Raw genomic sequence first — 25,305 nt, forward strand, 5'->3', positions numbered from 1 at the left:
GCACTATTGATAGCGCCCGCCATTACTGAGAGATTGCCAGGGCCTGCATGGAGACGGGGAAGTGCTGAGCACGAGACGGCGCGCTCCCTCCTTGCCACTGGCCGGGCTGCGCATGACATGGCGCTCTCCGCGGCGGTGTCTTGGAAGAATCCTTGACTTTCGCCCCCGAGAGTGTTATGTGAGGCTTTACTGTGGAATGTTCCAGAGTCATCAGAAGGGGTTTCCTGCATAGGTCTCAAATGACCCCTCCTCTGGAAAAAGATAGCTATTTTTAGCCAAAAATCTATTCTTAAACCTTCTGACGCACCAGAACTCTCCCAGGCAGAGGTCACCGAAGGGATGTGTTTTCAATCCATTGATCTGTTCCTCTTTTTTTTTCTACGAGCTAATGCCACATTCAGACAGTTGGCAACTTTTAAGATGATTTTTTTTTTTTATCTATTTTTCACATTGATAAATGAATCATGTATACTATATGTAGAAGTAATTATTGGCTATATGGTCCATGTGTTTTAAAAAATTATAATATGAATATATTTTCTTTCAGACGCTGAATCCAAAATGGAATGAGGAGTTTTATTTTCGAGTAAGTTCACTTTTTTTCTTGATTTTCTCATTTGAGTAGTTGACAGAACATCGTGGTTATAAATGATAAAAGCTGTTGTGTAAATTTGCAAATTGCTTAAGAGTATATTTTTGATCATTGCTTGGCTATTATTGGCGAGTGCCTGTCATATTCTAGCAAGTAATGCTGTTTTTGGTGCACGCAAATTGCCTAGTCAGTTTTGGGGTCCCCCTTCTCTGCATGTCCTAAGTCGCCTAGATTGTGCTCGATAACTCATTTCCGTAATGAAAAAACACGATACCAAATCTATGCTTTTACATCTCTGATCCCACTTTGCAAGCCTTTGGCGTGCGCCACGCCACGCCTTGTTCCCTGCTGCTCAATGAATGTGGACATGGCTCAGCCTTATATGAAATAAGCGCGAGAGGGAAGGCCGCCCTCACCTGTGTGCTGAGAGGGCGCTTGCAGCAAAGGTGGGCACGTGATATCTTAGTGACAGTTTTATGGGAAGTCATGACTGGACTACTTTAGTTATAGGAATCATTTAAAAAAAATCTTGCAACCCTCAAAAAAGAAAGAATTTTACATCAAATTCGCAAAAAAATTTCAGCGTTCTTTTATTAATTTTACTTAATTTCAGTTTTTATCGTTATTTTGTTTTTCAGAAAACAAACCATTAGAGTAGATTTATAGAGGTAGGGGAAGCAATCAGTTGGCACCGAATAGATACATATACAAGCTTGATAATACTCGACAAAGCAGCTTTATAAACAAATATTTCATACCGGTGTGGTGGGGAGCATTGGAAAGACTGACTTTTATGTTCTCCCCACTACGGGATTGTTACTCAGTGGTTGGAGTGTAAGCAGCAAAGCAAGTGGTGCCTGTGCCAAGCGACCCAAATGCAGATATCAGGGTTTGGAGGGTGGGGCTGCAGCTGGGGGACGCGAGTGCGGCAGTCAAGTCGCAAGTAAGAGTGGGTAGAAACAGCCAGTACATGGAATGCATGCACCAGGGGCGTAGACTGCCATGGCCCACTGATGAAACCAGCAGAACTCAAGGAGGCTCAGCAAATGGCAGCAGGGAAGGCATCACAGTGGAAACAAGCATTTGCAATGCAATAGGTCTCGCATTTACGCGAGTTTAAGCTATTGGCATTGTAAATGACGATGCCTTTTATTTATGTTTGAAAAACGAAAACACAAATAAAAGGCATTGTTATTTGCAATGTGAATAGCTCAAACTCGCGTAAATGCGAGACCTATTGCATTGTGTAAATGCTTGTTGTTCCTTTCACTGTAGCAGTGACCTGGTTTGTTTTTTAAAAAATAAGACGTTTGGCCTCACGCTGTTTGTTCATTTGCATCTCACTGATGCTGGGAAAAAAGAGATTGCAATCTTTACTGCCATGCGGCCCGCGAAAGTGAAAGCTAACAAGTGCTTTCAGGCCTCCAAATGGTGCGCGCGCCCGGATCCCCCATTTACAAAAGCTCTCGCGAGAGCAGCACTAAAGCGCTGTCTCAGGCGAGACCTAAAAAGGAACTGGAGCTTGGAGTGGAAGCAGAAGCAAGAGAGTCGCTGGGCCTATCCTTCGAGAGCTTTGAAACCCTTGAGATCAAGCTTGAACACAGCTGAGCGTGGGCCAGATCAGACCGAGAAAGAGCGAGCAAGCCCTTCCCTAGCTCGGCAGCAACTGGTGCATGGCCCAAGAAGGCAGTGTGGACAAATGTAGTGAGACCGCTTTGCGAACAGAAGACTGCAGCACTGTCCCGGTGACAGAACACTGCCTTCTTATGACGCACAGAAACTGTGTGGTTGGCCATTGACTAGCCATAGGCTTCACTGCAGATTATATAGAGCGGAACGCGAGGTGGTAAGGAGCGAGCAGGCGATAGTTGCAATCTGAGCGTCTCAGACCAGCGACGTTAACCCTATGTGGTCCCCAACCTTGCAGAGCATACACTGAAGGTATTGAGGACTAAATAGCAATACTACTCTACCAGGGCAGTTGGGGGCCATAAATGAACAGTAGACTTAAGCACTAGTGATGTGAGGACACCAGGTGTGAGGTCCATTACCCACCAGGAGACATCAGCGTGTATGCGCACACACTTTGGCCAACTAATGGTGGCCCCAGTAGTGCGAAGAGGGAAACTGAAGGACAAAGTGCAATGATGAATCACAGGGGAGATGACAGAAGTCCTCCAGAGAACTATTAGTACCTTTAGAAAGAACTAAAAGTTGGCGTTGATAGCCTGGTGTTTCAACACTACACCAATGACCCCGAAACAGGGGCAGTGAACATGCTCCAACACAGCAGGGGTAAACAATGCCTCACTACATACTGCATCATGGGCCCACATAGAGGGAAGTGATAAGTATGCAGGGTTTAGCATGGTTCCTTGAGGTCTTAGGCATCCGAGTCACCAACCAGGCAAATGCGTTAAAGAAACAGGGGTGTTGAACACAGATATGACCATATAGCCTATTTATTTGGGCACTCCGAATCTTGAGCTATTGACATGGGTCAACGGCTAGAACCCCATATCAGGAAATCAGGAAACCTGGAGCTGATTCTGGAGCACCTCCATCACGGAGCGTGTGCTGTGGCATGTGGGTGTCTTCACCTAGCGAGAAAGTCACTGTTTTTTTCTGAGATTCTTTGCAGGTGGAACATTATCAGTCAAGGCTAACCTGCAATAGATTCTCAGGCGCAAGAGCACATTCTAAACACATTGGTAGCTAAAAGGGTATTGGATCAAGAACCGCTCCCATCCATGCTGGTGTTTTGAGAAGAGGGTCTGAAGGAGTTTGTTGTAGACATAAAAGAGGAAGCAGAATCCCTCGAGTGAAGACTCTAGTGGTTAAGGTCCTTAGCAGCTGAAGGAGAGATGTGGCGAATGAGGGAAAGATACACAAAGGATATGAAGCAACCTTGAAGACAAATAAACCCGTCATCGGGGAGGAAAAAGAAGAGTAAGAACATACGAGAGGGGCTTTCCCACAACTAGCCTTTGGGAGAATTAGGTGGCTTGGTTGATGCAGGGCTACATCAGCAAGTTTTGGGGACGATGCCCAGGGTCAGGCACATGTGATATTGGCATGGGCACGAGGCTGGATTGCCGGATGTCTCCGCTGCCATTCACTTTGTTGCTGCAACCACTGGCATAACTTAACTTGCTCATTAGGTGAGTGAAGCTTGATGGAGGGCTACCGGGTGTGTGCAGATGATCCAGATGTCTCTGGATCCTATTCCCTCTGGTGTGGAGCCTCTGAAAGAGCTTGATGGATGCTAGACTAGGCGAAGTCATAGGCCGTGGCATTGACCATAGTTCTTGGAGGGCTTGGGGAGCACAAGCCCCTTTAAGTGGTCCAATGTAACTATTCAGTATTGACTGGAGGCCGTGAAGATGGTTATCATTCGTCCTCATGGTAACCCCAAGGCAACTCTTCAAAGCTGGCAGACCCTTATAATGTGCTAGGTGGTGAGGATAGTGGCAATCATAATGACAGAGCTGCTAAAAATACTCAATATATTTTAGTTCACACTCTTGCAAGTGTGAAGGAGAACCGTCATGAAATACAGAAGCTGAGCAGTTCATACTGTGGGCAGTAAAGAGGCCAATGACGGGCTTGGCACAAAGCACATTAAATACTGAGATGTTTGGAGGGTACTCTGAGGGTCCCAAACATTCAATGTTATCACTAAGTAGAGTAGTACTGGTTTATGGTGGAGTAGGAGGTGGGGAAAGTCTGTAGCTTTATGGACCAAACCTTGTCGAGTCAGCCGCTACAGGAGATGCCTGAGGATCCCATATGAGTGGGAAACACAAATCTGTGTCGTTCTCGGATTACCTACACCATTTTGAGTTTGTGGCATTCATTGGGAATAGGCATGAGGCTCACAATTTACCATTCTCCTTTTACTACATCACTTTAGAGGGATGCCTTGCATACGAGGAAGGTCACAGTCTGCATCAGACAGGGGGTCACAGTCTGCATCAGACAGGGGGATTATTTTATTGGGCAAAGCATTAAACATTTTAGAGCTATAGTCGGAGTATCATATCCCAGAACCTGAGTGCATTCAAGCCCTCGCCCAAGTGAAGCATGCCAATGAACTTGAGCCTCGATTGCACTAACATTTTGCTGTAAGCCACGAGGTGGTTTAGTATGGAGGTGAGTAGTTGTCCAAGGGGACTTTGGTCAACTTTTATATAGGCACAACAGAACTCTACCCAACTACTATGCTGCTGCTTTGCAACTTTGATGACTTGGAACCCAGAAACTATTCTGCAGCTGTTGTAAAGAGCTAACTGCAAGATAGGATGCAGGAAAAGTAAATGTAATGTAATAATAATTAATTTTGTAGAGCAGTTGCAGACCCACTGAATAGGCTTTGTGGACCCTCGGGGTCCTCGGACCACAGTTTAAAAACCACTGAGGTGGATGGTTTGCCATGGCCATGACTGTAGCAAAGTTAGGCGTTCTTTGTCAGTGGAGATCAACACACATCCCCACCGTTGAGATCTGGCTATCTGAAATGTACTAATTAGCGAAGTATGAGCAAATAATATACAAGTTAAATGATCGCATGCCTATGTTTGACAAGGTCTGGGGTGGTTTCTATCAGGCGTGACACTGTAGTGAGGCACATGATCTAAAGTGGATGCAGAAGAACTTCTAGATTGAGTTGATGGTGATGCCCATAGAAAGATACTGTGCTGTGTAGGGTGAAGCAGTGTCGAATTCCATTCAACTGCTAGACACAGGTTTCGGTCAGAATGTTGTTTTTCCACTTTTTTTCCTTTTCCGCTTACTGTATGCCTAGGGAGGTATGTACAAATGAATGCATCACCTTTATTATCTTGATAGTAGTTTTGGGTGGAAAATAAGATGAGGAGGATCCCGGATGGAGGTGGGACTGGCATCACTTTACAATAATGCATGATAAAATGTATAGAGAGTGATCTCTTTGAGATGTGTGCAATGATTAGAGTTCAGCTCCCTAAAATGACTTGGTCTAGATCAGGGATGTTTTCTGACTGACAATCAAGTGTTTAGGATCACCAGCTCTAAGGGTCTCTTTGTGAAATTCCATCCATCCCTATGCTCAACTTGTTGAACAGACAGAACTTATCACAAGCTAAAAGCACACAAACCACTAAAACTCAACGGAAGCAACTGCACAATATGAAGCCTTATATGGGCTTAAAATATTTCACTTCGATTAGCAATTACTATGCTAAACATAGTTTACAACGCATGCCATTACAGCGCAGGTTGTTCCAACAACATGTTGTTACATCGCATGCCATTACAACGCAAGTCGTTGTAATGACTTGCTGTAGGGGGCAGAAGGTGTTGGATTTTCAATCCAACACCTTCCCTTCTGTTGCACACTGGAGTTGGAATAGTAAATTGTACTATTCCAAACTCCAGCGCCCCCCCCCCCCCTACTGCAAGTTGTTGTAACGACTTGCGATGTAATAGCATGTGATGTAACAACACATTGTTGTAACGACTTGCGTTGTAATCGCATGCATTAAAACGCATGCGTTTTAACGAGTGCTATTCATTACTATTCCTTGAGATGCTGTGGTATACGATTTGGTTATCATAATTGCATTCAATTGCTTATAGTAACAGTTATATTTTTTTATGTTTCTTGCAGGTTAATCCCACTAACCACAGATTGCTGTTCGAAGTTTTTGATGAGAATAGACTGGTGAGTGAACAGCACGTTACAGCACTTCAAGCAAAATCGTATTCTCGCGTAATTGTATTCCGAGTTTCTCAGTGCCTTCTGTCAAAAGTTTTAACCAGTTTTATCAGAGCTGTGGTTTATCGCTTTTCTGCTTTGCATCAGTGTGTGTTTGTGGTAGTATCAGCAGGAAAGCACCCCTTTGTTTTATATATCCTTTTCTGTCTGCCACTTGGTTGAGCAAAGCTCTCGCCATGCTTGTTCAGTCTTTTCCTAACCAGATTAATTCCAAGGATTGTCCTATGTTTGGGTTTTCTGGGCCTGCATTTTAACCACGTTGCTATAGTATTTCAGCTCTGATAAACCGCTTGAAGTGCAGCTATTCGCTGGTTGAGGCTCATTGACAATGGGCTCTGCCCATTGGTGGCCTGTTTTCTTGCTTGTTTTTGATTTTTGCATTTTACTGGTGTCGATAATTTGTTGTACTCAGTGTCTAGCAGTTCACATAGGCGTTATAGAGGTCATAAAATGGTTTCCAGAACTTCAACTCCAGTCTCTTTCAGTGCACAGATGTTAAACTCTTCTGTCTAGACGGGCCTAAGCGGATGAAGACCTGTATATCCTACTGCCGGCGGCCCCTTTTCTATTAGCGCTACGCCTATCACTTTACTTGTGAATAAGCGATCAGCTCATCTTTCTTAACCTTGAGGTATTCTCCCTCTATTGAGTGTTTTGTTCGTAAAGCAAGCCATACAATACCAGCTTTTATTGTACTGTAAGCAGCTTAATGCAGAGAAACGATAAAGTTACCAGATGGCTAAGTAAACATGTCAAACACTCCACCGAGGACAACATGCTGCCTTTCTTTTATTGATTTGTCCATTGCTTGCCACAGAAGGCACCAGGAAATTAAGGACTGCTCCTAGTAGGGGGAAAAGGCAGTCAACCGCTACTGTATCTTCAATCGTGGGCTGGTTTCACCTCATTTCTGAAAGTGCTCAGATGTACTGCGCTGCGTGGCAATCTCTACAGCTCTCTCATTCCCTCTGCAGCATCCCATAACACCGCCTCTTTTCCCACCATGTATGTACCCACTGTAAACCTTTATTCAGGCGGCTGTATCCCTGCTTTCAACACCATGGCGTAGGGTTTAACGGAGGCATTTCACAATTGATTTTAAGAAAACGTGTATCTTTTCGTTCCACTATCTCTCTAACGGATTATGTATGATGTAGCGGGACCAGCAACCTAAATGTATTTTTTGTTTTTATTCCATAGCACGTTCAGAAGTCTGTATAAACAGCAAAATACGACACAGCTCCATTTTGTTAACCTTGATGGATGTACAATTTGTGTACAGTACTAATTGTTTTGCACTTTATCATCATTAGCTGTTAGGCATAAATGATAGACTATTCCAGAGTAGGATTAAGCAAGCACCAGTGCTTTAAACTATGTTTTTTACATTTTCTTTCCATTTCCTCTTTCTCTTTATGTTGTGCAGTTTTCATGATTCAAATAGGAGGCCAGTCTCCACATGTTTATTTTTCCGGTGACGTCAACGGAGAAGCCAGCCCGTAACCATGAAGTTCTTCTTGGGGGCCTCTGGGAAAGCCGAGGCTCCGGCCCCATAAAAAGTGAGAAGGGGCGGTTGTTGGTGTTTTCGCTCAGCAGCAGTTGCGCGGCGGCGTGACAGGTGTTTGGCATGGGAGCCGGCCTCGGTGGGGCTGGTGTTTTGGACTCCGGTGGCAGGGGCAGGGGGGCGCCCTGGGAGCGCGGGACGGGCGGACGGGCGGGAGGGACTTGCAGCCGCGCCGAGTGTGTGCGCGGCCTCAGTCAGCTGCGGGAGAGCGCTCTCCCGCCGGGCCCGCTGCCGCTCTCTGATGGAAACGGAGCAGCTGGGAAGGTGCTGAGCGCCAGGGAAAGAGAGAGAGGGGGGACCGGGTCACGTGCCCGCGGCCACCCTAGCCCCTGCCCCCCGTGTGTCGGGGCACCGAGAGCTCTTACCCAATCATGCCCGGAATGCCGCTTGTCACTTGGGCTATTTCTGCTATCTGTCGCTGCCGCCGCCGCGCCGCTAACCGCTTGGCAGATGGAACGCCTTTTCTTGGACTTTATTTGCCTTTCTTTGATTTTTAGCTTCTGGCAGGGCCCGGCTTGCTGCTGCTTTACTTTTCCGTCTCTTCGCCTCCGGTAGATCATGGCCCACCGGCTGCGGTTTCACTTTGGCTCTGGTCGGAGCAACACAGACCCGGAGTCGGACATCCTAGACGGGGAGCGGGACGACGACTTCTTCATGGCATTCCACACGCTACCGAGGAGGAACGGCCCTCACCCCTTCTCCCGGCACGGGACGGACTACGGGGGTCTGCAAGAAGAGGGCTCTTTGAAAAGGAGCACGTCCATGTTTATCCCCCAGCTGCTCAACAGCATTGACCTGCGTCCAACCAGGAGCTCCTCCATGCAGATCTCTCTGCAGCGGAAGGCGGCCAACGGCTACGCCGATGAGTGTGGGCCCCCAGAGTCTCCAGAGGAGGGCCTGCCGTACGAGTTCTCGAACTTTAGGGAACACTTGACGTCCTCTGCCAGGAGTAACTGTTCCTCAACAAGCAGTCTCCATGATACGCCTGACAGTTCTCCACCCACAGTATATGGCAGTCCAGGGCGGCCGGTGAATGGGGCGGGCTCGTGCCACCATAGAATGTTTGGTGGACCTCCCGTTAATGGGCAAAATGAGCCTGTTACTGAGGGGGAGCAGACGAATGGTGCTTCACCAGGTTTGAATAGAGCTGATGGGAATGCTCAGCAGCATCCTCAATATACTGATATCCGTCATGTCCGACTGCTGCCCCCTAGCAATGATGACACTGAAGATACTCCTACAGAACCCAGGCGTTGGTCTTTGCAACACCTACCGGACTCAACAGGAAATCCTGGGAAACGGTGCTTTGTGTTCCAGTTGCAGCAGTCCCAGATAGGCACTTCCAATCCAGGGAGCGACTCAAACTTTGGCGTTACTGGCACAAAGGGGGACCGGCTGGTTCGATATCCTCGCATACGTTTGGAAAGGAGTACCTCCTATCCAGTCCAACCACAAATTGAACGCATTAGCCCACCAGAGAAAGGAGTAAGAGCAGATCCTCGCCGAGTCAAGAGAGACCATGTTGAAATGTTTCGGAGCAACTCTGCACAAAGGGCATCTCAAGGACAAGGTTGCACTTTTAAAATCCAACAAGAGCAGAACACAGGGCAACCTCATTTTAGGATCCTTGTAACCCATAGCAGTGATGACCAAAATAATTGTTCGGGGCAGGATGCTCCAAACAGACCCAGTTCCCATGCCAGCAGCCCCATGGTAAGTCCTTGGAAGAGCATATTTTCATGAAGCTAGAGGTCTTTGATTTTTTTAAAGTTTCGTGGATGTTTGAAATGTCATTCGTTTGTTTTATTTGTCTTGTTGGTGGCACAACATCACCAGAAGGTATTCCTCTACGTAGAAGGCCTCAATAAATGTTGCCATAATTAAGTGCTTAGTAAGATACAGTTGTGGAATAATGTGTTATCTTATACATGTTCCTCTAGGTTTTATGTAATTTCCCTTTCTTAAAGAAGTTGCTATAATTACTCAAGTCTTTGCACATTGCAATGGCTTGAGAAATTTGCGCATCGCAACCTGTTGATATTAGGTTTGAGGCTCATCAGGTTATTTTTTATAATTTTAGCACAGTTCCTTTTGTTCCAACCACCATTTATAGTTCATAACTATTTGTCGTTCTGAAAAATTGTAGATGCTGACGCTTTCTATGATGTACAGTTTTCTGCTATCTAAAGCGTTTGTGTCCACCATTGTTCTTGCTTTTCTGACCCTGGGAAGCTGTACTGCGGATCACAGTGATGAAAACCATGCCTGCCATAGCATGGAAGTGCTCTGCTGAGGGAGTGTGGGCAAACGTTAGTAGGGAATTGCAATTACATGATTTGCATAGTGGTGCAATATAATCCAGCTCACTTGAGTTTCTAAACTTGATGCTGCTGAATATAGAATAATAGACACACTGTCGCCAGCTGTGACAACAGACAGACTGGAGCAGATTTGCTTTTTATTGCTGGTGTGTGTTCCCTTGCTCTTTCTCAGTGAAATGTAGAGCAGCCAAGCAGCTGTGAAGTACAACGGGGCCGCCTGATGACTGCGCCGTTTCAATAGCTTGGTGTGAAATACTATAACGTAGGCATTCTTTGTTTTTTTGTTGCGTATGCAGTGTCTTTGAAGAAATAGATTTGTTCCGCATTCATGAGATTTTCATGCAAGCCTTAAAGCGAGTGGTTACAAACCAAGGGCCGCAAGCAGCAGAGTAAACGCAGAAGGTATTTCCCAATGTGTACAGTCAGAGACAGTTAACAATTGCTGCAACACCTCTAAAACCTTCTTTAGTTTGGGTGTGATTTGGCACTGCACAATGGGGGTATTGCTGCTAACTAAATAAAACGCTCACTTTGTTTCAATGTGTATAGTGTTAGTTCATTATGGTCATGCATTTCCAAGAGCTTCTCTTTATGGAAGAGCTCCTTATGGAAGTTTTGCACATTGTGTAATCGCGTGTTGTAGCCGCCACTTCAGCCGTCAATGTCGTTGATCCATTTTTTCTTTGCCTTTTGTTTCAAAATGCGTTATATACCAAATACTCAAGGATGCGAATGATTAGTACTACGATTGTTGATCACCCTATTTCCACCGCCTAGAAATCTAAATGAGAGGCCTAAGCTTTGGCAACATCTTCCTGTGGTCACAGTTATGAAAGAATATTATAGAACATTATACAGTTCACTTTTTCTGTCTGTTTTCACTAGTATGGCATCTTATTGGGAGAGCTGTATATCGAGAACCCCTATTCAATACCCATTTGATCTGTTATGTAAACCTGTTTAGTATGAAGAGCAATGGTGTTTTCAACTTTTATTGAAACATATATTTCCTTATACCTTTCAGCCAATGAAAGAACACCACCAAAGTAGGGAGGAGGATGTAGTGGGGGAGCTGCTGTGGTTGTAAAATAACCCACATCCAACTTAGTGGATGCGTTAGGATTGTTGAGGTGGCAACAAGCGTAATCTCATTTTAGTCTCGTGACCATGCTCAGATTTGATTTGCTATCATAAACTTTAGCAAACGCAAGGAGATGATGGATGGAGCACAGAAACTTTTTATACACTCACCCCCAGTCACAGATGTAAGTTGAATCCATTATCTTTCCTTAGCTTACTTCACCACCCCAGTTCAGACCCAGCAATATGCAAATCAGCCTTGACCCTCTTTCTCATGGGAACAGTCCAGCCTGAACTGCCAAGCCAGGTCTTTCCTGGACCGGAAACAAGCATCTGGGACCAGTTTCGGGGTAACACCCCTCATCAGCCAGGCTAGCTTGAATCCAATTGCAAAGTGAGCAAGGGGCCCGCGACTGGGGCACACTTGAAGTTCAGGAAAACAAAATAATAATGCTATAATTAGCACTGGAACACAGACAGTGTGTGGAATCCCTTTTCTGCACCAGCCAAGAACAGAGCCTTTCTTTGGTTTCAGCAGTGTAGTCTTTCTTCTGTTTTCTGGCATGTGATTCTGTCACTAAGGAAAGCTGTTGAGCTTCTCTTGCTGAAGGCAAAGTGAACACAAAGGTGTCTGAGGAAGCCACCTGTGCAGGTGGGTGGCTAGAGGCTTGCTGTTATAATAAGAAGGCCATAATGGAGGACAAAAACAATGAGAGATGACGAGAAAAACACAGATGCGAGCAAGGGTGGGTAGCTTCAGTTAAAGTATTGCCCCACACATCATGTAAAAGATCACTGCACCGTTTTTGAAAAACTAAATAGCAATTTGACATCAATCAAAGTAAACCATTTACTGTGAAATAAAGAAAAATAAAACTGGTTAAAATGTTCATAGGAAATCCTCATCATCCTGAGAAGGCAGTATCCGAGTCTGGTGGCCCAGTGCACTAATGTCCTCATGGTCACAGGTTCAAATCAAGGCGGGTCCACTCAGCCTTTCATCCATCTGAGGTTGATAAAATGAATACCATTGAGTTGGGCAACAATAAACATCTGTTATTCACCACCAAGATACCTGCGGGTGAACGTACCAATACAAATTTAAGGTTATGTTTGCAGCTTGGAGGAGAATGTGTGAATGTTTCCAGTAATGTGGAAGGCTCTACTATCCTCTGTGCCCCCTTTCCCTTTCTTCTGAACTGGTGACTGGAATGCTCAAAAGGAATAATGTAATAACATGTTGGTGTGTGATCTGGAGTGGAAGCGAGGAGATAGGGACAGGTAAAGGGAGGATGGAGACCTGATAGGCCTGACCTGTTGCTGTACCTACCTACCTACCTAAGGGCCGAACTTGCCACCTGTTTAAGTGGCTCCAGACTCTTGTATGAAGTCCCTGTGCTCTGACTTCAACAGACTTCCAATTCACACGTTTGGCGCCTCACATTTTTCACTTAAACTAAGTTCACTTGAAGCCCCTTTGAAGTTATCTGCATATTACTCGCTACATTAAAAAACAAATTCATGCAACTCAGGTGGAAATCAATACGCAAGTCTTCAAACACGCACCAGCTCGATGTATGCGGACATCTGCTGTGACCTGCAGGTCACGAGTCCTGGTTATGCCAACTCAGCCTTCTATTTTTCCGAGGTCGGTACATTGACTACCATTGCACCTTTACTATCGGCTTCTGGGAGCAAATGCGCAGTATGGAACCCCGCATATAGCAACAAGTTTTAATTAGACAATCATTTCTCGTATGTGTGTCATTTACGACGTCCTGCCTGATGAAGCATTGTCCACATATGATCACTGGTGATCCGAGCTGTGCGAGTGCATAGGCACGGTTACAGAAAATGGGCCTGGCCAATCCGTGTTTTGTGACATATTTAGTTCAAGTTCCGTATAGTGTTTTAAAATTGCCAATTCCAGTTTGTACTTACTGGCAACAATAACGTTGATTAACCAATCAGCCTTCCTTGTGTTTTAATTCCCAGTTTCGTTATGGAAGCTATGAACACATTCCTTTGGTAAATCTTGCAGTGCCATTAAAGCGGCTATAAAAGGCAGCGCTTCTCCTAGGCTCCTCTCCTTCCACATACCTAGGAGTTCGCTGGGGTGTTATACGTACGGCATCCGTGCACCTACTCCTTCGCATGTTCACACTGCTGCCGTGGGAGCTCCAGTTTTCGGTCTCTTCCGGGCAGCGGAATGCCAAGCGCGGGCAGTGGGGTCCTTTGGACTGTGTGCGGAGGTGGTTTATTCAGAGAGAGTTGTCATGCCTGAAAGGAGTAATCACTAAGATTCTTTAAGTTCTAAGGTTACATTTCTATTTCTACACAAGAAATTATCACCGCGTTGGGGGCAGCCAGTATGGCGGTTTGTGTATCTTCACTGGCAGTAATGCCCTCTGACATGCAGGGATACAGTTACAGACACACACTTACCCTCCTAAGATATGTGAAGTAATCCATACCCTCTTCAGACCCTCCCAAACACCCTCTTGCAGTGACACACTTAGTGTAACACACACGAACTCCGCTGATCTGTATAGGGACTTCTTCCTTACTAGTGGCAGGCATCCTATATCGGTGCCTACCTGTTAAAGGTAGTATTCAAGCGCATGTAGTTGAGTTAACCCACACATGGTTAGCAGCTCAGAGGTTTAGACTCAAGCTGTTACACCGCAGATGATTACTAGCAGGGGGGGTCATAGCGGCCGACATTCTCTTGCAAAGACATTCACCCCTTTGTTGGGACACATTAGTGTTGACTCATACTTCAGCCTTTGCCACTCCACTCTCACAGGTTAGCTATTGGGAGGCAGTCTTTGAATCCAACTCTTGTACATTTTAGATTATTTATCATGCTCATTACTACCCGTCTTTGTAATCTTCTTTTTTGCTGTCGCATGGCCCTACAAAAATGGTCCCCAACGTTCCATGAGGTATACTTTCTCCAGTTTCAGAGACTCTTTATTCAGCCGTTCCTCATACCCAGCCGGCCAGTTGCAGTCCACTCACTTGCATCATTAACTCTTCCCTCTTGGTGGTCTAACAACACCATACCAAGGCATTCTCGTAAAAGTTTTGAACGGCCATCGGTGTCTGCTCGAATTTATAATCTCCCTACTGCAGCCACAGTGATTTTAGGCTGTTTAAGGTAGTATGGAGTGTTTTTTTTTAATAAGAACCCCAAAAAAATATATTGCCTCATGCGTAACACACTGGAAAACCAATTCTTTATTTTCCCAACTAAAATGTTTAGAAAACCCCACATGGTCAGTCAGAGAGCCCCACTCCTAAACATATACCTGTTTGAAACTAAATAAATGAATATGGATACCAACCAACTCAAACATGCTTAAAGAAATGGACCTTGGTTACTGTTACAGGGATGTAAGCAAGAATAGATCTTTTACTGTCCCCTTTCTCTCTACCGCTAGACTCGCATGTGTTTTGGTAGTATTTGGAATCAAGGGACAAAGCTCAATTAACCAATATGCCAAATGAAGCATTTTATATGTAATCCTAATTTGCTGCAGAACTTCACCCCGTGGCTAAAATTTCTCATTGTCTGCAGATGATAATTCCTTTTTGTACAGCACACTATCACCATTTCTGAGTGCTGCATATAGCAGATGTCACTATTGCCTATTTTAATGGTAATCAATTAACTGACCTCATAAGTGTGGAAGGCCGAGCTAATGAACTTTAAAGCTCCCACGTCAGTTCATGCCTCAGTAGAGAGCGTTCAACTTGAAGATCTAGACTCCTGACAATAGTCCGCATATGGTGTCAGAAATGCCATTAAATTGTGTACCTACTAGCTCAAATATATCGGTGATTTCTGCCTCACTATCACTTATGCCACAGTTAAGCTGACCACCCTTGCTCTTGGCAAAACATGGGTACTTGAAGAATGCCTACTATCTCTCCTATTTTGGAAACATCTGACATTGAGGCTTGTGGTAGCACAGCTTAAGCATCATACATGTCTTCCAGTCCTGCCCACTCCGTAGTTGATCTCAAGCTCCTTTAATTGACACACTCTCAGAAGCTTGGTCTACATTTCTGTTTCTAAACCGTGCCAGTATACCTTCCATTTCCTCTTGCTCACAAGGGACCATTAAGCTTCTGTGTAGATGTATATTGGTGTGAAGACTTTGGTTTGCTTTAGTTGGTCTTTGTAGCTGTCGTCTAGGCTTTGTTCTTTGCTTATCACCTCGTACTGCTATATGCTTCTGCATCTTTAGAGATTCTGCTCATTGTTCACCACTTTCCATTTTTATTTCCAAAATACACTTTTGTTAAAATGCTTTGAGTTGTAGAAATACCACCCTGCTTTTGTTTACATGTTTCAAAAGACTCCACGAAGTTAGCATAGAGGGTACCGCTCTCAATTGGATCTCATCTTACCTACAAAATAGGACAATTGTCAACCATACTTCTCTTTTCTCATCCAAACTCCACATCATAAAAGCAAGGTTCTATCATCTCATACATGCTTTTCAACATCTACATGAAGTCATTAGGGGCACTGATCAATGATTTTCAGCTTAACTGCTATAACTACTCAGATGACTTGCAAATACTTCTTAAACTGGAAAGCCCCAAAGACATTAGAAACTCCAAAATCTTTAGTTGCCTCCAATCCTTGGATCAGTTGATGACATGGAGCCATCTCAAATTGAAATGTGTCCAAAACTGAAACACTTGCCTCTGGCGATTGTAAAAATTATGACCTACTCCTCGCCTGACTATCTGGGACCACCACTTAAAATATCCTAGGAGGTAAGAAACCTCATAATTACCATGAACTCCAAGATATCAATGAATATCGAAGTGGATAAAGTAGCAAGATCAAGCTTTATTACTATGAAATCAATTTTACTCATCTCCCCCCTCCTATGATGTCCACACAGTCTCCAATGCACAATGTCTATTGTACCATTTCAACATAATTATGCTAATGGCCTATACCACAGATCTTCTCTATCAACTATGAAAAGGCTACAAAAAAATCAGAACGCTGCTGCCAGACTACTCCGACATGTAAAGCCACTAGCAGACATCTCTGCTGCCTTGAGGGCTTACATTGGTTACCGGTTGCCAGAAGATTCACTGCCAGTCTGGTTTGTATCACCCACAAAGCAATACTTAGCAAATAAATACTTTTTTTCTGGCATGTTAAGAGGGGGAAATATAATACATTAAAAAAAAAAAAGCAAATAATTTCATCTGTTTGGGGCTCTACTTTTAATATGCTCCTCTGCACTAGTCCATAAACTCAGTTCTGTCTTCAATTGTAGGGAGTTACCTAGCCAATCAGTTAGTCAGAGAACGTTATCTCTTTATTAATTTGATCAAGTACATGTTTATTTATACTAAAGTAGTTGTTCATATTAATCCACAGAATATATTGGAGCAGAGGCCCAGAATACCTGCAGAAACTGACTCCACACTATACACCAGCCATAAACCTCTGATTGTCATCCACCCACGACTGTTTAACCCCTTCCCTGCTCATGACGGAACCACTCCGTCATGAGCCACGGTTGCGCTGTGCTCATGACGGAGTGGTTCCGTCATGCTACGGCCGTTGGCGGCCGCTCCGCCCACGCGGCGCTAATTCCCCGCCTGTGCGGGCAATTAGCGCAGTGGGCGGAGTCGTGACGGAACCACTCCGTCATGAGCACAGCTCAACCGTGGCTCGTGACGGAGCGGTTCCGTCACGAGCACAGCGCCACCGCGCTGCCCCCAAACCCCCCCCCCCCCCCAGCGCCGCGACAGAATTCCTGCCGCGGCGAAGGGGTTAAGAGGATGGTTGCAGATCCCTAAGGTGTTATTGAAAAACGTGCATATGTATCCACTTTTTCGATTAGAATCTGTCCCTTTCTCTTCACAAAACTGCAATTAATTTGTCCTATAGCGCCCAGGAGCATCCAAACGGCAACATGTTTTGTCTTGCAGAAATCTTAAAAGATATTCTTGTCTATCCTTTGCTGGGATTGTGGTTGTTTCCACATTGTGTCTTAATCTTGCGGTAATCTGACAGTCTTGCCCTAAGACTTCATTCTACCCCTTTACTGGTGTTTTATACTGGTCGGCCTGTACTGCTGCTGTTGCAGCAGCCGACTCTACTTCGTGATGCACGCTTGTGCTTACTTTTGCTTTCCAAGGTGTAGGTTCCTGTCAATCCTTGTCAGCCCCTCCACATCTATTCGTTGCCTTCCTTGGACTTTGCTTCCCTGAGCCCCAACTCCCCCCTACACTTGTAATTTCAGCTTCCTCGTTTCTAGTTTTTCCATTTCTCTCTACTCATTCAACACTCCATTCAGCATTGCTCAAGGTGTCACCGTTTTTCACAGTGGTGATCATGTCGATTGAAAATGATAGTCACATATTTGGAACCAGATTTTTCTAAATTCAGATAAATGCGTTAGTTGCCAGTTAGCTAAATTCGGCAATAGTTGTGAACTTCCTGTTGACTACCTATTCCTGAGTTTGTCGTTTTCAGGCACAACTAAAATATGTTTACCTTTTAGTACTGTTGTGAAACTATGTAATTTATTTCCAGTTTCAGATTTTATAATAGCAGCTCTGAAATTCTAGACCTTGGTGTTGTAAAATCCAGCATTCGAAAATATTCCTTTACAGGCCAACTCGTATATTATGCAATTTTGGTTGGCACAAGAGTTTGAGGTGAGGTAATCTCCTTCTATTTATTTACAGGTTACACTCCTGATGCTGAATTTCAGGTGCTTCCTAACGCTTGAGCCAGTTCAGAGAGTCCGAACTAGCACGCCACGGATGGGCAGGAAGTCAGATGGCACATTTACCTGAAAAGACGTTGTTTGTTTTGTCCGTATTAAGTTCAGAATAAATAGAGAAATGTTTGCTCTTGCCCTTACATATTCCCGGTTTGTACTGGTCAGGCTTAGCCATCTGACCACACTTTGTGGGTTGGTGGTGCTTATTTGTGGAGTGGAGGGCTACTTTCAAAAGGTTAGTAGTCTGCAGTGGACCCAAAGGCCATCTGAAGGAGGGTAGTTTTTATCCCTCTGCGGGTTGCTATTGACCAAGGATTTATTATTAATGTTATTTCGAAACTTGCCGCATATGCAGAGGCTTCTAGCGACTAATGATTACTGAAATTCACGTTGCATAATTTTTTAATGAGGGATTAGCCAAGTTGTCAACACTTTCCTGTTTTTTTTGCTCGGCAAGGCCTACACATTCATTCTTCATCAGCTCAGAGAGAACATGTTTTCCCCAATGTGTGATCCTTTTGCTCTGCAGGGTAGGCTGAGTACAGTTTTCCTCTACATATGCAATTGTGAAACCTAGATCACAACAATCCTCGACTGATCCTGTGTTTTGCACACAACACCTAAGGCTTTGAATTTGATGGACTGGTGGACCTGTTGCCCACAGCTGGAACTGGGTTAATACTGGAGAAATATGCTGTCTGTCGTTGCTTTTAGTAAGCAATGTTGGTACTGCATTCTGCAGCCATTGGAGACCATTTAAGGACGCCAGGAAGGGTGTGACATAGACCCCTACAATAGGTTGAGCTTGGACAAAACCTTAGTTCGAACCTCAACTTTGTTCTGGTTTTGGGTTAAAGAGTAGGATGTGCCACGGAGTGAGCAACTTGAAGTAAGAAGCCCTTGTGCTCCAGGTTGATGCGAAAAGGATCACTATTCAAAACGTTTGACGCATTGCAGGGCTGGACTGTGGGACGTTGCCAGCAGCGTTCCTGGAGAAAAATCTATGTTCCAGCAGGTCTAGTCCCTGGAGATGTGGAACTCGATGTCATTTATTGCCATTAAGTTACAAGGAGTACTGGAGCATTGGGTCATTAACTGCTAATTAATTAATAATTGCTTCTGCTGATGGTGCAGATAGGTCGATATTGATAATCTGTTTGCTTGTCATCAGCATATGTGGAAAAGCGAAGTTCAAAGCCAGCTGTGGGCGTAAATTGTCATTGAACACCCCTGGACTTAATATTGATGCATCGAATTGCCCCAGATGAGTTTCTAGGGGCGCAGTGCAAACCATCTAAAACTTAAACTCTGTTGCACTAAGTATCCGAAAATGCAACCACACTCTTATGCTTTTATCACACCCAACCATTTATTTCAGCGCTTTCTCACATGCTGTAATATTCTGTTTGTTCGCTATTTCAGAGCAAATTATTAAAATGTGCCAAAAGTTTGTAAAACTCAAAATGCTATTCTGGCATTGTCAAATCAGTGTTAATTAAGAAAGCCAAACTTGAGCAGTGGCCAAAGAAGCTGCAGGTTAATGTCACATTGAGAAAATTCCACTTCCAACAAAATGAACAGTCGAACACCAGGCCCGGTATGCATAAATCCTGTATGTGTTGTCCACGCATGCATGCATCTTGTATGTGTTATCCACACTGTATGTATTTGGGCACAGTACTTTATACGGAAATCTAGAGGCGCACGTACCTGCTACTCAGAGTACCTGGTGCAGATACTCCGTACCGGACACTACCTGCCCATTTAAAGCACAGTTTGGGGACGCCATTGTTCAACTTTTAAAAACGTATTAAACTAATTGTAACCTTTACCCGAAAAGCACCTTTGTGAAAAATATTCTAATGTAAAATTTGGTTGAAATTGTTCCATCACTTCCGGAAACCAGTGGGGACAAATTTTATTTTTTGTCATTATTTTCTCCGCATAGTAAGGTGTTTTCTTAACCAATATTTGTGCAATCTTTTTGGAGTAGATCTCTTGGTTCAATAATTGACTGTTTAACAAAAGTTTTTAGATGACTGGCTTATGTCTTAAATACTTAACAACTATCAAATTTAATTTCGTGTGAAATTTGGCGCAACACGCAAACACACCCACCCACCCACCTACCTAACCCCTGCTCTCTTGTTAGTAGTCTATTTACACGTTCAAGGCACTCAAAACAAACGTTGGGTGTTGGGGCCTCTTCAGCATGCAGAGTTGCCCTGCTTAAGCTATGGAAAGACATGCCCTAAAAGTTGGTGGTGACCTGCCTCTAAACACTTGGCGGAGCCTGTTAAGGCTACATCCATTTCGCCTTCAGGGAGCTACAGGACTTAATGGACTATTCTGTGTCGTCATTCGGTAGTCGCTTCGTCGAGGGGCTGGGGGGGGGGGGGGGGTTGCCTTACTGACCCCTCCTCCGTGGTATCTTGGTGTGAACTGGTGAACCAGTTGAATTGTGCGCAAGATCCTCTGAGGTAGGTATCTTATTGAGCCTTACTCTAGTGGTGTTTCTTCTATTTATATGGGTAAATATATTTTTCGTGGCAACATCCCCGAGACACAAAATCGGCAGAAGTACACTTTAAATAGAATGCCGGCTTCCTTGCATCCCTTTCCGTTAGAAACGCGTGGTGATTGCCAGCAGTAAAGTAAGCCGCTCTGGCAATCACCGCTAACTTTTCTTCTTTTGCACGTGCAATGTTTTGGTTTTTGCTTGAACAATCAAGGCTCTGGCATACAGCACACACAACAATCTTGTACACAGCACTCCATTCCTTGGTAGGAACTACCGGTACAGTAAAATATTTAAACGGCTCTTGTTTCTTAAGCACCAGCATTCAAGTCTCGTTCTGGAGTGACTGAGCAGTGTGCAGTCAAGGGTCAGTGTTTCGGTTCGAACGAGGTCCATCTTGCAGGCAGTGCATGTTCAGTGGCTTAGACGTCCTCTAACCTTGGTGCTACTGTAGTATTTAAAATGCCGCAGTCCCGCTACGTGGTGCATTTTCAGTTTTATTAGTCCTTGTTTACAGACCCATGCATCATTTTTAAAAGCCTTACATGCCCTGCCCTACTTAAGGATGCTATTTTCTGAGCGAATCCTGCCTGGGGCTGTACGGGAAGATGGCTTTCCCCCCCCGAAGGCAGTACTTTATTATTGACCTACTCACTGCACTACTTCATAGCTCCAGTGTTTTCTCCTCTGCTCCATTTCACCCAGACTTATGTAACATACATCGCGTTCCGAGAAGCAGCTGCAAGCCTGGCACAGAACCCGCTCTTTGGAAGAAAGGGTGGGTGAGACCGCAGCCATGGCTCCAAGTGTGATTCCACAAATCTGTCACCAAGAGACATAAGAGCGAGCCAGAGGGCAACCCGATCGGTACCATTTCCCCAGAGTGGAAATATTGAAGTGGTGTGCCACTTGTTCTCGACTTGGTGACGGGGTGAGTGCGGACATGGGAGTCGGTGCCAAGAATTTGAACTCATTTGTGGTTACTAGGTTTGAGATGATTAATTATGTGTTTATTTGTGTTGTGTTTGTAACTCTGCTCTTGTTGCTTCTTGACCACTCCCATTATGCAGGTACATAGGTTGGTGCATTAGTTCTGTGGAAGAGGGAAGGGGGTAGTTGTGACTGTTTACCAAGGTTCCCTGCTCTAGGGTGCCGCTCATTCACTTAGTTGTGAGTGCTCATAGCTAGACTTGTGTGTGGAGTTCCTTTTTCAGGTTCTCTCTCAAAAGAAGGTAATTGTGTTGGCATACCCAGGGCGAGCTCTGCCATGCACTTGGCAATTTAGGATTAGAGTGCAACTCCTTCCCCACCATCCAAATGCACAGGCTTTTGTCCTGAAACAAGATGTCAAGTACGCAGCCTAGGTGCTGTGGTTCATTAATGCAAGCTCTTGGGATCGGTGCCTACTTGTCAGGCCCTCTCAGGACCAGGCAAACGAAGGAGGCAGTGGACAGAAGATGAAGTAGATCACGAGAGGTTCACCTGATGTGCGGCTATCCCTGCAAAAGCCACCCGCCTGGCTCTGGACTGCTCTGTGAGGAAGGAAGTAGCACTTAGGTCTGTATTGTATATCACAGGAAGACCCTCATCGGTCAGAGTCCATCGGATGCCTCCGTCCCTTGTAAATTGGAAAACAAAAAGGTAATGAAGAATCCAGATCCCTAAATAATGAAGTCAACTACCCCATGGCTGAAGGAGAACGGAAGCACCGTGGAAAAGACGCAGGCGCAGACTCGCATCACAGCACGGCTGATCATCCTTGATTGGGTTGACGTGTACAGGAATGAGCTTAATGTGACAAAGGTCGGCAAAAACAAAGGCAGCAGGACAGTCTATGAAGCCTCGTAGAATAATGCCATACCTGCTATGCATTGTAATGTTGGAACATGAAGCTGCTTTTGAAGGATATAGAATGCAGCCTCCAAGTTTAATGTGTGGTTAAGACTTGGAAGCTGCAAAACGTAAAGAGATGTATGTCATAGTATCGAAATATATTGTCTTAGCTCAAATGGCATGAAAATGCACAGTTAATAATTAAATTATAAAACTAATAACATACTTGAAGAAAAATGAATGGTTCAAGGGAATGGTTTCCTTTCGAAAGAGCATACCTACTACACCTGCTCTGTGATTTTTTGTGTGAAAAATGACGTTTTTTAACATGCATCTCATGCGGCCCTCAGAACTTTTGTACTGTGTATTTTGTCGGGAGCAGTGGCCGAACGAAGTGTGTTACTTATTTTGTAAAAGACTTGATTACATAGTTTCCAGCGTATGCGATGTGAAAAACATTTCCTGGGGAACTCCAACAGAGCTAAATTAATAAGAATCTCTCAAAACATTTTCTAATTTTTGCAGTACATATACGTTTCTGTGTCTTGGCGCGCTATTTTTCTCAGGCCTCTGATTTCTGTTCCCCGTGGATAACGTGAACGCCTCTGATGCAGTACTTAAACCAATTATTGACGTTTTAGGAAAAGGAAGAAGACAAGTGCAGATTTGTTTTCTTTTCCTTTCTGCCCGTATCTGACTTGTTTAATGTTGAAGCAGTAGTATCCACCAGCTAAAACAGAACCAAATTATATTTTTGTTTCCGGCATCATTGAACCATCCTTTGTGGGTCTAGAGCATCATTTATCAATTGCATTTCTTGCAACTCGTTGAATACTCACACTTTATTTTGGTGGTAAGTGGGCAATATGTACCTTGTACTGCAAAGAGAAATTAAGATTTGGTTTTGTGAATCAGGTTCTTTAAATTGTGCTTAAATGACCTATCATTTGTAAACGCAAGTACTTTTTGGAACAAGTTGGGAATCATCCATAACATGTTTGTGGCTCCCTGTCAAGGGAGGGTTATTCACTGGGGATGGATGGATAAGGGAAGAAAGCAGTGCTGAGGATGTCTGTGTAGGCAAAAGAACACAAACCTTCAACAATAGACACTAGAAATGCTGAAGTTCAAAGTAGCCTCGTTGGACGAAAGGACCGGAGTTATGTCCCTGTGTCCGTTTGTGTCTGTTTTCACACTTCTTGTAGAAATTACACCAATAAAGAAGCCCTCTCCTCATAAAATTGATAAAAGCACATATTTTCTAAGAAAAATAAATTCCCTGGTCCCTCCTGAGTTGATGTGGTGTGAAGACTGCTTTCTAGAATCGGGTAACACTGAAGCGCAAGTTTGAGAGGTGTGCCGACTCTTGCTGATGAGGTGTCCTAGACCTCTCTTAGAGAGATAATATTTTGGGGTTGTATTTGCTTTTCTCCATACTAGATCAATAAACTAAACATAATGCAGATTTGCAAAGAATTCCTATACATGTGCGTGTTTACTTAAACAATTTTGTTTATGATAATGACACAATTCTGTAATTTTATAAAAAATAAAATCCAATAGAGGCAATGCCGTGGTTTAGAAGATTAGTTTATTACACAAAATGCAGTGAAACCTTTACGTCTCACTGTTAAACTGGTTTTGAAATGACTCCAAGGCTGTGTGTAAGCTCTCCGTGTACATTGGTTTGTAGGCGGGGTATCAGATTAATGTATACAAAACTAAGACACGGGAGAGGGCAGGTGTAACTTATCATATCGATACGTGAGGGTCAGAGGGAGGTAAGAGCCAGACTGACATCTGAATATAACCTGAACTGGCACCTGCAACGCAAGGGAAGCCGGGAAATGAGATGCATAAACATCAAAATTGCATGTGATGGATGGGCGAGTGGTACAAGGATTGAGCTGAATAGCGAAGGAGTAGGAACATGGGGTTAGACGAAGAGACCATAAATGATACAGAGTGAGATAACACTAAGGAGACTGATCAAAAAAATGAATTACTTCATGTGTATGACCTGCCTAAGGATAGTATAGATATGAAAACTCAGGCTGCGTCTGTTCTCTCTACAAAACTTGCCTGACAAAATCTGCCTTCCTCTGTAAATCGAAATGGAGCTAGATTGTTAATGTAAAAACAGCTTCTAATCTAATCCCATTCGAACACATAACACTCATACTAAAAGACCTTCATTGCCATTAGAAGAGAGGTTGACATTTTAAGTGCGCTCCCTGGCTTCCCTACCTGTTCACTTGAAGAATCCTCCATACATCTCTGGAGGACCATGAGGTTCACGAAGTAAAGGACTCTTTTCCATGAGACACCAATACTTCACAACAAGCTTAGTCATGAAAAACTCTTCTCAGACATGGGCCCCCTTACTCTGGAACTTTTTACCCACAAATGTAAGGACTGTGGCAGGCTGTCTCTTTCAGAAAACTCGAAATACTTGTTTCTGGTACACCACCGTTAAACTCCATTGCCTATTGTATGTGCCTGAAGAATAAATGGGCTCATCAGAAAATAGCAAACTAATTGAATAATAGTATATCTCACACTCCCTCCTTTTGTAGTTTCATTGTGGAACTTGATTTGTTGTTCCAAGTAGTGACTTCTCCTCCATTTGTATTCTTGTCTTCCATGTAAACCACATAATACTACTCCGTAAAGTCAGTGCTAGTTAAAACTGGTAAAGTAAATGAAATCCATAATATTGCATGCACTCTGGGATTCTCTTTCACCCACAAAGAAATACCCCTTAAAATACTGATGTACAGGGCACAGCAGCACTAGTGAGTGAATACTGGTAGGGAAAGGATCTTCTGGAGAGGGCTTTTAACAAAAAGCCTGTTTTGGGATTGAGACTGTT

General features: G+C 44.1%; 1 protein-coding gene across 22 annotated transcripts in view; it reads left to right on the forward strand.

Annotated features, from left to right (window-relative positions):
• The window catches only part of NEDD4L (NEDD4 like E3 ubiquitin protein ligase), a 1,669,848-nt gene that overhangs the window by 686,182 nt on the left and 958,361 nt on the right, over positions 1-25,305 (forward strand). For 11 of the 22 annotated variants that reach the window (XM_085630299.1, XM_085630340.1, XM_085630265.1 and 8 more), the window contains exons 4-5: positions 548-586; positions 6,240-6,293. In XM_085630299.1, coding sequence (XP_085486425.1) covers positions 548-586; positions 6,240-6,293 — 93 coding nt within the window. Of the gene's footprint in view, positions 1-547; positions 587-6,239; positions 6,294-8,006; positions 9,625-25,305 lie in introns of those variants that run through there. The other 11 variants (XM_085630207.1, XM_085630223.1, XM_085630226.1 and 8 more) reach the window with 1 other exon arrangement.

Source organism: Triturus cristatus, chromosome 2_1 (assembly GCF_964204655.1).
Source record: "Triturus cristatus chromosome 2_1, aTriCri1.1, whole genome shotgun sequence".
Classification (NCBI taxonomy): Eukaryota; Metazoa; Chordata; class Amphibia; order Caudata; family Salamandridae; genus Triturus; species Triturus cristatus.